The sequence below is a fragment of the Oreochromis niloticus genome, linkage group LG3 (genome assembly GCF_001858045.2).
Source record: "Oreochromis niloticus isolate F11D_XX linkage group LG3, O_niloticus_UMD_NMBU, whole genome shotgun sequence".
Classification (NCBI taxonomy): domain Eukaryota; kingdom Metazoa; phylum Chordata; class Actinopteri; order Cichliformes; family Cichlidae; genus Oreochromis; species Oreochromis niloticus.
Window position 1 is genome coordinate 53,685,737 of NC_031967.2, and position 14,116 is coordinate 53,699,852.

Genomic DNA, 14,116 nt, shown 5'->3' on the forward strand with positions numbered 1-14,116 from the left:
CCACCCCCTGTTTTATTCATAAATACTCTGTAACTGCTGCTTTTCAGAACTGTTTTCACAATGGATAACTCATACATCATAGCGATAGACTTTGGCACTGCGTACAGTGGATATGCTTTCAGTCTGACAAAAAGAGAAGCAGAAACTGAACCTCGTTTAAAATATTGGGGTCAACAGGTTTCACTGAGGACCCCAAAGACTCCGACCTGCATCCTTTTTGATGAGCATGAAGCATTTCTCAACTTTGGTTATGAAGCCCAGTCAGTTTATTTTAGAACACGCGGTGATGAAGCCAGAGAGAAATTCTTCTTTGAATGCTTCAAGATGTCCCTCTATGGCAAAGTAAGTGTAACAATCTGATGATATCAATATTCTGATATTATGGTTTAACACTTTCTGCTTTGTGTTGAATGTTTTATAGGTACTAATAATTAAATACATTTAGCCTAGAATTTTGCTGATCTACCTTATTAATTGTAATATAAATTTGAACATAAACATAAGTACATTAATGTTAAACATAAGTATTATCTTTTGGCCAGATCATTTTTGAAGAGATTTTAAATGTCGGACTTTTAACAGTATAAATACAGGAGATATCTATATCTATATGTAGATATAGATATATAAATATAAAAGAGAGAGGGAGACAGAGACACAGAGAGAGAGAGAGAGAATTGAAACTGCAAATGGAAATGCAAACTGAAATGAATGAAACTGCAAATATGTTTATTACATTTCCAATATGACAGTCTTAGTCAAAATGACAGTACATATATATATAAGTAAACATATATACATATAATATGTAGACTCTCCTGTAGGAGAGTACAAACCTAATAACTAATAACAGTCTGCCATCATAGAAGCTTAATAGTGATGTGACAATTGAAGCTGCAAATGGAAGGTCAATGAAGGCACTGAAGGTGTTCACAGAAGCTCTGAGATATCTGAAGGAGGACGCTCTGAAATTCATCTCAGAAAATGCTGGTGGGAAGCAGTTCATAGCCTCTGACTTCACCTGGGTGGTGACTGTTCCTGCCATCTGGGATCCTTCAGCAAAACAGTTCATGAGAGAAGCTGCGACACAGGTAACAAAGACAATAAACAGATGTACTGTACAGCTGTTTTAAAGTGAAAAAAGGACTTATTTACCTTTGATTTATAGGCAGGAATTATTACCACAGGGAAGGAAAACAAACTGGTCATTGCACTGGAACCAGAAGCAGCCTCAGTCTGGTGTAAGAAGCTGCCAGCTGATGGTTTTAAAACAGAAAATAACAGTGAGGTCACATTCGAACAGGCTTCAGGAACACAATACATTGTGGTGGACTGTGGAGGTACTCTATGCTTTTATTTCAAAGTGCAATTTTTCTTACTTTTACATTTTACTAACACGATGATGTTTTGTGCCAAAGTTTACATGAGTTCAGAGAATATAAGTTTATCAATGTGTTATTAATAAAATGAAGATTATTTAGACAGAACACTTCTCCCACATAATTTCGTTTTATGAAAATGTATTAATTTTAGGCTGGGACAAATAAACTAAAACCATGCAGGACTCACATTTAAAACATTAAATCGACCAGTGTTAGTCAGAATTGATACCAGATAGCTAAATTTATATTGCTCCCAAAATTTAGAGAATCAAATACAGAGAATAAAAACTAATGAAACATGAGGCTGCATTCAGTTAAAAATGAGTTATAAAACCTTTAAAAATCTATTGTTATTCTGCTGTCTCCTCAACTCATATTGTTAGAAAGTAAAGAAATAAATGATCGAAGAGGGAGGCACAAAGGGCAAACTGCATGTTCAGTACTAAGCAGCAGCCAATGAGGGAAGGACCTCCAGCCTTTTGTAGCCACAGGTGGGCACGATCAGCCACTGATTACCTCTTGGAGCATCACGGGATCCCCGGGCAGCCAATCATCCGCGTGGTCTGGCACACTTCATTCTGCATAAAAGAGGGCTGGCACGGGTCTCCCAGTAACCAATCGCCCACGAGTCATAGGACACTTGGATTTGCATGAACACAAAAAGGCTGTCTCACTCCCTCCAAGGCCCAGGCCCGTAACAATATACACTTACTATGTTATTATGTATGTTAGTTTTTAGATACATTATTTGTCTATTGAAGCATGAAACCAGACTACAGTGAGTAAACAAAAGAGCTCTGAGTTTTAAGATTAATTTGTTACCACTGTTGTAACGTCTAGAACTTTTAAAATATATTTGTATCAACTCTTTATCATTGCATGGGGCAACTGCAGGAGTTTGGTGCCGGTGTTCTGACACTTGTGTATAGTTTTGTGTATTCACCAGTGAGTGATCAAGGCCCCAAAGTCTGCATTAGGAGGGTGGAGGAGAGAAAGATTTGTAAAGATGCTGTTACGCCCCAGTCTAGGGGTACAGGAACGCAACATAAGTTTGAAAAGATTGCCCCGCCCTGGTCCCCAAAACCATACACAGACGGAAAACCAATTTCTTAGTGAACGGTGGTTTATTTTTCTACACTGAAAAACGAAGCTCCTGGGTGAACAAAGGCCAAAATAACAAACAAAACAAGCTAAGTCAGGAGGAGGTGCTATCTAAAACCCTATGTGAAATCGAAAATCAAACAAAAGACAAGCGCTACACCTAACTCCCTAACTGAGATAAACAGGAGAAAACAGTGCAAGGGAAAACAATAAGGCAGCTCACCCCTTCTGTTCCAGTGCTATTTACAATGAAAACTAATGTACACACTATATACAGAACTCAGAAAGTCGCAAAAGTCACAGGTTTTGGAGGCCAGGGTCAGCTCTGCTGCTGCTGTCAGTGGCTGCCCCGGGACAACTGCTGGTGAGGGATTTTGAATGAGACCACATGATCAGGGGACCAATCAGCAGCCGTCAGCTCATCCAATCATTGACCTGCAAAGACTTAAAGACACAGACAAAGAAACAGCCACCAAAACAGATTATGGCTAGGGCCATAACAGATGCTATAGCTTGTCACTTTTATTTTTAATTACTTCCTGTGTGTTGCAGGTGGAACCATTGACATCACTGTTCATGAAGTCCTGGAGGGAGGAGCCCTGAAGGAGCTGCACAAGGCCTCAGGAAATGATTTTGGGGGACAAACTGTGGATAAAAAATTCAAAGAGTTCCTCCGAGAAATCTTCAGTGATAGTTTGTGGGATGCATATCAAAAAGAGCATCCAGGAGAGCTGCAGAAGATGATGTATGATATCTCAGTTTTAAAAGAGAATGATGACGATGTGGAGATCAGCTGCCCATATAACCTGGGTGAAATGGCAAAAGAAAAGCAGAAAATGGAAAAGTTTTTTGAATCAGTGAGAGGTGTTTCCTGGAATCAAGGAGCCATCAGAATCTCAAAAGAGAAAGTACGATCTTTCTTTGCTGAGAGTCTGAATGGCATCACCAAGAGTCTCAGAGAAATCCTGAAGAAAGGTTTCACCATTAAGTACATTCTGTTATTGGGGGGCTACGCTCAAAGCCTGATTCTGCGTCAGCATATTATCAATCAGTTTGGTGATCAGTGTAAAGTTCTGTGTCCTTCTCATCCTCAAGAAGCAATCATGAAGGGAGCTGTGATGTTTGGAAGAAACCCAGCATTGGTGGCATCTCGAATAAGTGCCTTTACTTACGGGGTTTCTTTGTCTGATAGGTTTGATGAGTCCAAGCATAGAGCAGACAAGAAATACACAAACAAAGAGGGCGAGTGGTGTGATGGTATTTTCTGTGTATTGGTGAAGGACAATGAGGAAGTGGGCTGGGATAAAACCAGTGAGCACAGCTTCACTCCAGTAGAAAGAGATCAGACAGCAGTTATCTTTGCATTTTATCGCACAGAGAGAAAAATCCAAGGTCTAATGTATGTGGATGAGTGGGGAGTAGAGAAAATTGGTTCAATTATTCTTGAGTCACCTGACACAGCACGCGGCATGAATCGTGAAATCAAACTACAAATCAAGTTTGGTGCCACAGAAATGACGGCCACAGCCATAGATGTAGATTCAGGTTCAACCGTTAAAACTGAGCTCGACTTCATGGCTAAATCAATGAGATCAATCAGAAACAATGTGTGGCAGAAGTGATTTCATGAAACATCAGACAAACATATAAATGCTTTGTTTTTAGAGCCACTGCGTTAAAAAAAAGGAAATTCAATGCTGATCACTGTCCTTAAGTTATAATAGGTACTCTAAACTCTATCACAGAAGCAGTGAAAACATCTTTCTTCTTATGAGATCTAATGAAACTCTATGTGCAGTTACATTGTGGCCATGTTGAAGAATTTTTGGTTTTGGTTTTACTACCATTAAAAATGTACAGATTACTGTGTGTGTGTGTGTGTGTGTGTGCGCGTGTTTGTGTTTATGTGCACGTGTATGTGTGTGCATGCTCACAGAAGGAAGGTCACGACAGGAGCTTTTTTGAATGCATGTCCCATCAGCTTTTTATAAGAATTGTAGTTCCTACATTGGAATACCTGATACCTGGCCCCTCGTTTACCGCGGGTGTTACGTTCTAAAAATAAACCCCGATAGGTGAAAACTGCGAAGTAGCGAACTTTATTTTTTACAATTATTATAGATGTTTTAAGGCTGTAAAACCCCTCACTACACGCTTTATGCACTTCTCTCAGACTGGCATTGACATTTTCACGTTTCTCTCTTGTTTAAACATTCTCAAAGTTCAAACCTTTGTAGAAAAATATTTCCAGTATTATAGAATGAAGCCAAAGATCAAACCCTGTTTTCAGGTCCAGAACATGGGAATAGAGCAGCTGCGAGAGAATTCAACATTAATGAATCAATGGTATGGAAGTAGAGGAAGCAAGAAGAATGAGTTGAGTAAAGTTTGACTTATGTCAGATAAGTCAAACTTTACTCAACTCATTCTTCTTGCTTGTTTTGTTTCACTTAATGCGCCTTATGATCCTTTGGCGTCAACACTGTTTTTGTTGTCTTCTGCTAGCGAAGATTTATGTAAATTTGACAAGCTGGACACATTCTGTACTGTACAGGAGACATGGCACGAGATTGATTGAAAATGGTCTACAGCCAATCAGGATGCAGAACAAAATGCACTGTAAAAAAAAAAAAAGAAGAAGAAGAAAAAAAAATGTGAAAAAAATATGAAACTAAAAAGATTTTGAGTTCATGCACATTGTGAAACAAGAATCAAAATCTTTGTGTCACAATGATTTCTATAAAAACATCTTGTTTATGGGGATAATCTGACAAATCTTTTGTGGTCCCCATCAATGATGAATGATAATTGAAGAGGAGATCTTAACAGATGTCTGAGCTGTCAGTCATAACAAGTGACAGCCCAGACATCTGTCTGGGCTGTTTTTTCATCATAAGGATTGTGATGTGAAGCATCAGCAGTATGTTAAAATGTCACTTCAGTAATACTGCTGGGAGAAAAAAAGTCTTGACTCATGTCATCATTTTAATAGATGACTTAAATCCTCTCTGTTCAGTGTTTTTGTATATAGTAAATACTATGATTGCTCCATTCCTTACTTTATTTCTATTTTTCTTTTTTTAGCTGCTTTGTTTTTATATTGTAAAAAGTGTGAATTGACCTGGAGAGCTCTGCACAAGAATTCCAGTGTGCATGGACTGTTGGTCCTGTGCGCAAATGGCAAATAAAAATCTTGAATCTTGAAACACTAAAGTCTAATGTCAGGGTTTTATTTTAAATTTAAAGAATATAACAACTGGTAAGATGATGATTTTTACTTCTCAGTGCCCATGTCATGTTGTAGTATCCATTTATCATGTATGCTGCTTTGCTCTGTGGACTGTAAAATGTTTAATTGTATTTATTAAATAAACCAGACTTTCACTGTCTCCATCTTTTACTGTTTTCTGCTTTCGTTCACCCCAAGTTTAACAAAACCCACAGACATCCAGAGTTAACTCACTAACATCGCAGAGCAGTCTCAGTGTATTTAGCTGCTTTTTCCCTAAACACAACCAACTGAGAGAAATGCCTGTAGTCATCCACTTGGGTCATTATGAATGCTGAAGGAGATTTGTTCCATAGACACCTTATACTAGTGTTTCCTACACTTAATCCAACACTACTGTGTTCTATTTAAATCCAGACTCCTTTTATAGTTTCCAGTAAAATTTCCCATACGGTAAAAAAATACATTTTTCCTGGCCAAAATATATTTCAAATATATGGTAAATATATTTTGTATTTGTGATGCTCCACAAAAATATATTTTTGAAATTGAAAATATATTTCCTTCAAACCAAAATACATTTCAAAACATATTTTAGGGTGAAGAAAATACATTTCCAACCTTACAGTAGAATGTATATCAAAGTATCCTTTATTTAAAATGTATTTAGTGCAATAATGATGATAATGATAATAATACTAAAAGTAACATGTTTTATGCACATCTGCAAAAAACAGTTGGATTCAAACAAAACAGAGTCAAAGGTCTAGCAAGAATTAGGTTGTTTATTCATTTGCTTACAGTATTTCACATTACACAATATTTCACTATAATGTAGCGTTCATTGACTTTGAAATTATCTGTCAGTGATACAGGAAACAAGATACAACAACTGCTATGTACACTTTAGTTTTTGACAATATATACAATATAGTACTTAAAGGAACACACTCCACTTTTTTTGGAAATAGGCTCATTCTCCATCTCCCTCAGAGTTAAAAATGCAGCGTCTTCTTTCTAGATCCGTACATTAATAGGACTCTGGAGCGTGATCTTACCGGATGGGGCGTAGCCAGGATTTTTGGTTGAGGCGCCATATTAGCAGGCCAAACAAATGCTTGCTGTGTGGCCGGTTGTAATGTTAGATTGCACTACTGGCAAAGGAATAAGCTTGAAAACAGGCTCTTTTCATTGTTTCCTCACCTGGAAGCATCATGAGGGAGCTTATGTGTTGGATGTTACCAAAAGAAGGCGTCTAGCCTGGATAGCAGCTGCGAGACGAGCTGATATTCAGTTCTCTACCATCCCCAGATATCTGTTGGTGTGCTTCAGTATTTTCATTCAGGTAAGTTCTAAATAAGTTCATATTATTCTTTATAGCCTGTTAGTTTTATTTTCAATGCGCTCTGAGATCATAGCACAAACTTAGAACAAACATGCAGAACTACCTTCTATTTACAGAGTTGCTAATTATTTGGCATTATTGCAGCAAACCAGCCTATGAAATGAATGAAACAAATCCTGACTGGGTTCCAACACTACACATGGGGCACTACGAAATCCCTGCTTCAAACTACATGCTACATACCACCATGCCAATCAGATTACTTCTTCCATGTGTAGGTAAAAAGGTGACCCTCCTGGATAAGATGGCAAAGGTTTGCTGCGTTTTGGTGAACATGTGCCCCAGTGTGGTAGTAAAACCAGGGGAAAATGCTCTTGTTAAATACTCTTAAGTCTTGTGCTGTTTATGTAGTGATAAGTTTTCAAAAGAGACAGTAAATTACAGAATGCTAGTAGTAGGTGATATTATTTAAATGCTGTCATGATTTTATGTGAACATTTTGTCATTTGTAAACTATACATAACATTGATTCTACATTGTAACTGATGTGATGTTCTACAAAGTGCTTTTAATTAAAAATAGGCAAACATTTGTTTGTTTCTTTATTCAACTTTTGAACAGTGGTACTTAGTAAGTACATATTCAGTAAATGCAAAGTATTTGCATGCCCCCTAAATTAAAACATTATGGGTTATTCAGAACAGAACTAGGCTTGGAAAAATATTGTCCCATCAGTTGAGACAACTCCTCCACAGTAGCAGGTGGGATTTTTCTTTTTTGAGGACGGCTTCTTTTACCTGTCACAACGAATGGTCTGTTTATGTTTTGATCAAGAACCTTTTTTTGGGCAGCTGAAGAGGAGAAGTCTATCTTATGGCCAACCTCTGGCTGTATCTTGGTCATATTACCCAGCAAAACCCAGTATGCAGGTTCATCTGTAACAGTCCTTGTACCACAGATCCGCACTGTTGCTTCTACTTTAAACAGAAGAGCAGCGACATGGCTGCAGGTCTCCACGACTCCGGCCATACAGGTGTAGTGGGCGGCTTCAACCTTCCCTGTGATGCTCACAATGACCTGTGGCTGCAATGCTGCAATTCAGTCTTTAAGAGTGCAGTACCTGAAACACACACAGACAAAGTTCATTTAAAGACAAGAACTTTAATAAGCCAAGGCCGACACAAATGTGTTTTATCTACTTTCAAATCCATTTATCATAAATGTAACAAATAAAGTGTTTTTATGTATCCATCAACAGAACGCTGCATGTTATATTCTAAATCTGCCTGTTTCTTTTTAGAAACCTAGCAGCAGAAAATGAACCTAAAGTATGTAATGCAAGGATGTAATCACTTTCAAGAGGGAGAAAACATAAAGTTCGACTTTACGTGACAATTATGGACACCTAATATGATAAGGAGATTCTGCATGTCATTAATCAATGTATAAAACTAAAACAGAATGTATCTTTAGTGACACAGGACACAAACAAGGAAGCAAGATGTGTAATTAGGATTATTTATAATAAATATGAATTAATTAGGGCAATTTCTCTAACCATAAAGAATAACTAAATCCTTCAGGACAATGTCACATCAATGCACTGAACTCACTATGTTATCCCCCTAACAGCCTCCACATGTTCTCACTGTAATTTCCCCCTCATGAATGAATTTATGCTGCACTAATCTGAATGTTCGGGGGGAATCAAACGCATTTTACTCGCAGTACTCAAGCTGACTTACCTTTGCTTGAATGACGGCGTACTCACAACGTGGAGGCTTAAAAATAGCCAAATCTTGTACCCAGTCCTTGGTGAATTGGATGTGCGCCTCCAGAGATTTATAATTGCGAAATTGGTGCGCCGTGTATGCGCTGACTCCACAGACAACCCGGTTGGTTCAGCTGAGAGAAAGTGTCACCATGCCCGGTTAAGCGAAGGTCAACAGTCTCCAGTGGACCCAGGTGGCCTTGAAGTAGGTACAAAGAATTCTGACAACAATCCTGTTATCATGGGGAGAATTTGTTGTTCTAGTCAGCTTCGACCTTGGCAGGCCTTGAGCTGATGCCAGTGGGATTGCCGCATGAGTGAAGATGGTGAATGTTTGGGTTTAATGCGAACAACTGCATCAAATTTTTACAGTTGGTCTAATGTCCATCACTGGTCACCAATTATCTCAATTCCCATTGTTCTTCTCCAAGATCTTATCCATATTGCGTTCAAAACACAGTCTGAGTACTCACAGCCCTGCCAATCGTCTATCATGTCGGCCAGCCTTATGGGATTTTGAACAGCTGTAGCCACTTCTTGTTCTTCGATAAGCCAGGTCCAAGCCAGCTCCAATCAGCCAGAACTCTGTTATCCTGGTTCCGAATTGGTAGATGTTGTTCAATGTCCTCCATCGAGAGTGTCGCCAGACACATGACGCAACCGACCATCAAGTATCCAGCAGCAAACGTCTCTGCAGTACAATCGGGCTCTCCCAAGCCTACCAGGGTGTCAATTCCGTTACAAATCCATAATTCTTTAGGTTTTAGAGAACAAGACTGAGAAACTCTTTGAGGGTTAGAGTTAGATGAGACTAGACAAACACATAGAAGCATCAGCAGGGAAGATAAGGGAGGGAGAGGGGGAAAGATGCGTCCGCCTCCTCCGAGAGCCAAAGAAGTCCTCTCAGTGACTCCATATATCAAGCAGCATATTTCATCATTGATGGGATACTTTAAAAAGTACTTCCATGAAAACAGTTCCCAGTATGACTGGGTGAGAGATCCTTTCAAAGCACCAGCTCCAACTGGTTTCAGCTTTGCAGAGGAGAACAAATTCATTGACATGTCTGACTCCACATTGAGACTGCAATTAACATCACAGACACTGAGTGAATTCTGTAGAGAGTGTAGAGAAGCAGTATCCACTCTTAGGGCAGAAGGCCAGGGGCATTCTTCTTCCTCTTGCAACGTCTTATCTTTGTGAGACTGGCTTCTCTGCTGTTGCTGAAGACCAAGTACAGGGCCCAGCTAAACATTGAGCAGGAGCTGAGAGTTGCAGTATCCTGCTTCAAACCCCGCTTTGAAAAGCTGTGCACTGCAAAATGTGCTCTTTGTAGCCATTAATCCTGACTTTGTTATTTTGATCAAAGAAAAAAATCATCATAAATTGTTTTATTCATTTTTGTTTTGTAGGTTAAAGTGTTTAATATATTTTGCTCCTGAGTTAATTTTGCTGATCAGTTTCAATTTATTATTATTATTTCTTGAGTATATTTAATTTTAATTTTCAGTATCAAATGGTTCAAGTCAGTCAAAAAATGTTTATGGTTTAAGTAAGGATTTAATTTCTTTTTCCAACCATCCATCCATTCGCTTCCGCTTATCCTTTTCAGGGTCGCAGGGGGCGCTGGAGCCTATCCCAGCTGTCATAGGGCGAGAGGCGGGGTACACCCTGGACAGCTCGCCAGTCTGTCGCAGGGCTAAGTGTTGATCCTCCAGGTGAGTGAGTAGAGTTGAGTGTGTGTGTGATCAGAGGTGAAGCTGCTTCCTGGTTGTTGATGCTATTGGTGAGACTAGAAGTTGATATGTTGGACTAAACGTTGGTCCGTCAGTTTCAGCTGTGATGCTTTCTGTGGCCTTTGTTATCTATAAAAAAGTGGTTTAATATTAGATCCCCTATCCCTACTTTTACCCCCCTACTTGAATTGCCACCTTATCGTGGTGGAGGGGTTTGTGAGCTCAGACGATCCTGGGAGCTGAGTTGTCTGGAGTGTTCAGCTCCTGGTAGGGTCTCTCATGACAAACAGGTCCCAGGTGATGAGCCAGACTAAGAGCAATTCATGTGCACTGCAGCATTAAATGCTTCATTTGTTATGTGGGGGTTTTTTGAGAAAGAAATTTGGAGAATGCAACTATTATTATTTTTTTACTGTCTTTTAATAAAAAGATATTTTAAATAAAACATTAGGAAGTCTTGCATGTGTTTTTTTTTCCTTTGGAACTCTCCGTTATAACACTAGATGGGAGGGGCAAGAGCTGTAGCCTCTATTACATCCCCCAATGCTGCTGAGGACCCTAAACCAGCTGGCCTGTCTTAGTCTATTTCAAGAGAAACAGGATTAAATGGAGGAAACCTCAGAATAAATCTCACTGTGTTCTGTTTGTCCAGCACAGATAAATCTTAAATTTACGTCCTATATGATGCCGTCTGTTATGATGTATTTATTTCTTCTTTATTATTTCTTGAAGCCGAACCTCAAGTGTAAAAATGTTTTTCATGGTCGGATGGTCTTGACAGAACAGCTCAGTTCCTATTACAGAATGAATGTGATCAGTGTTTGAAGCAGGTGATCATACTCGTGTAGCTCTGACCACAAAGACGATATCAGGTAAAAACGTCACAGAGAGAACCTGCAGCACTGAGGGGTGAAAAACAACCAATCAGCTGACCTTAACTCAGACATTAACTGATGTAAACACAGCGATAAATGAAGCTACATACAGTATCCAGTATCAGCTGGACAAAGTCCTGTTTGCAGATCATGTTTGTCAAAAAAAAAAAAGCTGAGAGTAACTCTGAATATTTACCTTCTTTATCTTCTTCTTTACAGTTTATTACAATGAAACTCAAATAAAATTTAAACTTTAACTCACGCTGACGAGCACTTACGTGTTAGAGCGGGTGTGGGACCTAATCAGCCAGGGTTTCGGGTGAGCTCATTGTCAAACCTGGCCCCACCTTGTTATGTGAATTCCTGAGGTCAGATGGCCCAGGGTGTGAGTGGGCGTTAAGGCGTCTGGGGAGGGAACTCAAAACTGGATTATAGATGGCAGACAGTTGGTGTCGTAAACCACCGCCTCTGTTCAAAGATGGTCGCTCACAGTGGACATAGATGGCCTCTTTCACTCCTCTTTCAAACCATCTGTCCTCTCTTTGAGTGCTTCCTTTACGTGTGTGTGGAACACACACACGTAAAGGAAGCACTCAAAACATGTGGTTATCCTAACTGGGTGTTCATAAAGTCAGCAAAGAGGCACAGAAAAGAAGATCAGACACCAGAGAGGGAGGATAAGAAAGACAGACGCAACAACATTGTCATCCCCTATGTTGCCGGTGTATCAGAAAAACTCAGGAGAGTTTTCTCCAAGCACGACATCCCAGTGTACTTCAGACCCAGCAACACACTCAGACAGAAACTGGTTCACCCGAAAGACAAAACTCCAAAACACAGACTGAACAACGTGGTGTATGCTGTACAGTGCAGTGAGGAATGCCCAGACCTCTACATCGGAGAGACCAAACAGCCACTTCACAAGCGCATGGCACAACATAGAAGAGCCACCTCCACAGGACAAGACTCAGCAGTCCACCTGCATCTTAAGGATAAAGGTCACTCTTTCAAGGATGCCAATGTTCACATATTGGACAGAGAGGACAGATGGTTTGAAAGAGGAGTGAAAGAGGCCATCTATGTCCACTGTGAGCGACCATCTTTGAACAGAGGCGGTGGTTTACGACACCAACTGTCTGCCATCTATAATCCAGTTTTGAGTTCCCTCCCCAGACGCCTTAACGCCCACTCACATCCTGGGCCATCTGACCTCAGGAAATCACATAACAAGGTGGGGCCAGGTTTGACAATGAGCTCACCCGAAACCCTGGCTGATTAGGTCCCACACCCGCTTTCACACCTTGGCTCATGTGATTAGAGGATCACCAGGGGGTCCTTTGTCCCTCCTTGGGGGGATACTCCCACTGGGTTTAAATCTGGGACTCTCGGCCATTTGACCTTAGAACTGAAGAAGCTTCTCGGATGAGAGGTGAAACGTCTTCAAGCAACTTAAAGAAGTCCAGACGCTTTTCTTTCCAAATTCCTTTGACCACACATTTTACTACTCCCCAAGTGCAGAGTTTGTATATTGAAATATGATCAGATCAGCAAACTTGGTTCTCTGAAGTAAAGTCATCAAGGGATCAGAGTAAACATCACTTATGGTTTTAACTGAAATGTGCTGAAAGGAAAAAAAATGTCTCACTTATCTGGACTACAGGGAGTTTATTTTGGACTTGTTTGACTTCAGACGGTAACTCAGAAACCTGTTTAAAATTTGATAGGTTGAGTCAAAGGTCAAGGGTCAGAGTCTGTCAGATTAAAGTATTCTTGTTACTAATCAGCTTCACAGTCTGTGTGTGTATGCTGTTTCCCCATGAGACTAACTGTGAGAAAGCAGTCTGAGTGTTCAGGTTTTTCACCTTATTGCCGATTAGGCTCATTTCATTATTCTGTAAACTATTGCTTCATGGCTGCAAGTTCAGACAGTTATTCATGCCTTTGTTAGCACTTTGATAGGGGTCATTGCTTCATACATTACTCATCTACAGAGGGTGCAAAATGCTGCAACTCATCCTTTAACTGGCACTCAAAAGTTTGAGTGCATTCCCATTAGTTTAGCTTCACTTCGCTGGCTGCCCATTTCTTTTAGGATTATTTGGGATTATTAGAAATTATTTTATTTGCTTTTAAAGCCCTCCATGGCCTTGCCCCATCTGATCTCTCTGAGCTACCGCCTTACATGCCCACCCGCTCTCTCAGGTCAGCTGATCAGCTGTTCCTAAAGGTACCGAAGACTGAATGTAAACTTTAGAGATTAGACAGGGCTCTTCTCTGCCTGTTTTTAAATCACTTCTGAAAACCCATCTCTTTACCCTGGCCTTTGACACCATGTGAGATGTTGGTTTTAGTATATTTTTCTTTTAGTTGTTTGAGTTGATGTTATGCTGTTTCATCTTGTTTTTAATATAGGGCTCACATTAGAAAAAGCATAAGGCACACCACAAAAATATCCCAAAAGGCAAACACTGGATAACAGATTATGTCACTGTAGTTTGGAGTACAGCATGACTGCTCTACTAAAAATGACACCTCCTTCCAGCTGTTATTTTACAAACTTTATTTTGATATTTATCCCTTTGGGATTATAAACAACAGCTTGTACAGAATTTCAGTAAATCTTACAGAGTTTGCATTATTTATTGCATTATTTTTATGAATTACAGGTGCAGTGAAA

At 39.7% G+C, this 14,116-nt stretch overlaps 1 protein-coding gene and 2 long non-coding RNA genes across 4 annotated transcripts; 2 read left to right on the top strand and 1 right to left on the bottom strand.

Moving 5' to 3' along the window:
- Positions 1 to 60: 60 nt before the first annotated feature.
- Positions 61 to 4,750, top strand: LOC106097319 (heat shock 70 kDa protein 12A-like). Its single transcript, XM_019356952.2, has 4 exons — positions 61 to 342; positions 867 to 1,091; positions 1,169 to 1,340; positions 3,036 to 4,750. The coding sequence occupies exons 1-4, from the start codon at positions 61 to 63 to the stop codon at positions 4,103 to 4,105; spliced, it is 1,749 nt and encodes a 582-aa protein (XP_019212497.1). The 3' UTR covers positions 4,106 to 4,750.
- On the bottom strand, positions 942 to 1,889 carry LOC109201414 (uncharacterized). Of its 2 annotated transcripts, none has more exons than XR_002061451.2 (3): positions 1,717 to 1,889; positions 1,156 to 1,256; positions 942 to 1,080 (listed from the first exon to the last, which is right to left on the bottom strand). It is a non-coding gene; the product is annotated as an uncharacterized LOC109201414 (long non-coding RNA). The 2 variants fall into 2 exon arrangements; XR_002061450.2 differs by lacking the exon at positions 1,717 to 1,889 and adding an exon at positions 1,570 to 1,696.
- A 1,550-nt stretch (positions 4,751 to 6,300) lies between the features above and the next one.
- Positions 6,301 to 7,575, top strand: LOC112846495 (uncharacterized). The gene is made up of 2 exons (XR_003219499.1): positions 6,301 to 7,057; positions 7,202 to 7,575. It is a non-coding gene; the product is annotated as an uncharacterized LOC112846495 (long non-coding RNA).
- The last annotated feature ends 6,541 nt before the right edge of the window (positions 7,576 to 14,116 follow it).

What these genes read in the sequence shown, in the direction of transcription:
- LOC106097319 (XM_019356952.2), top strand. Translation starts at nt 61, where the DNA reads ATGGATAACTCATACATCATAGCGATAGACTTTGGCACTGCGTACAGT. An exon ending in AGATGTCCCTCTATGGCAAA is followed by an intron (nt 343 to 866) that starts GTAAGTGTAACA and finishes CTGCCATCATAG; the next exon opens with AAGCTTAATAGTGATGTGAC. An exon ending in CATTGTGGTGGACTGTGGAG is followed by an intron (nt 1,341 to 3,035) that starts GTACTCTATGCT and finishes TGTGTGTTGCAG; the next exon opens with GTGGAACCATTGACATCACT.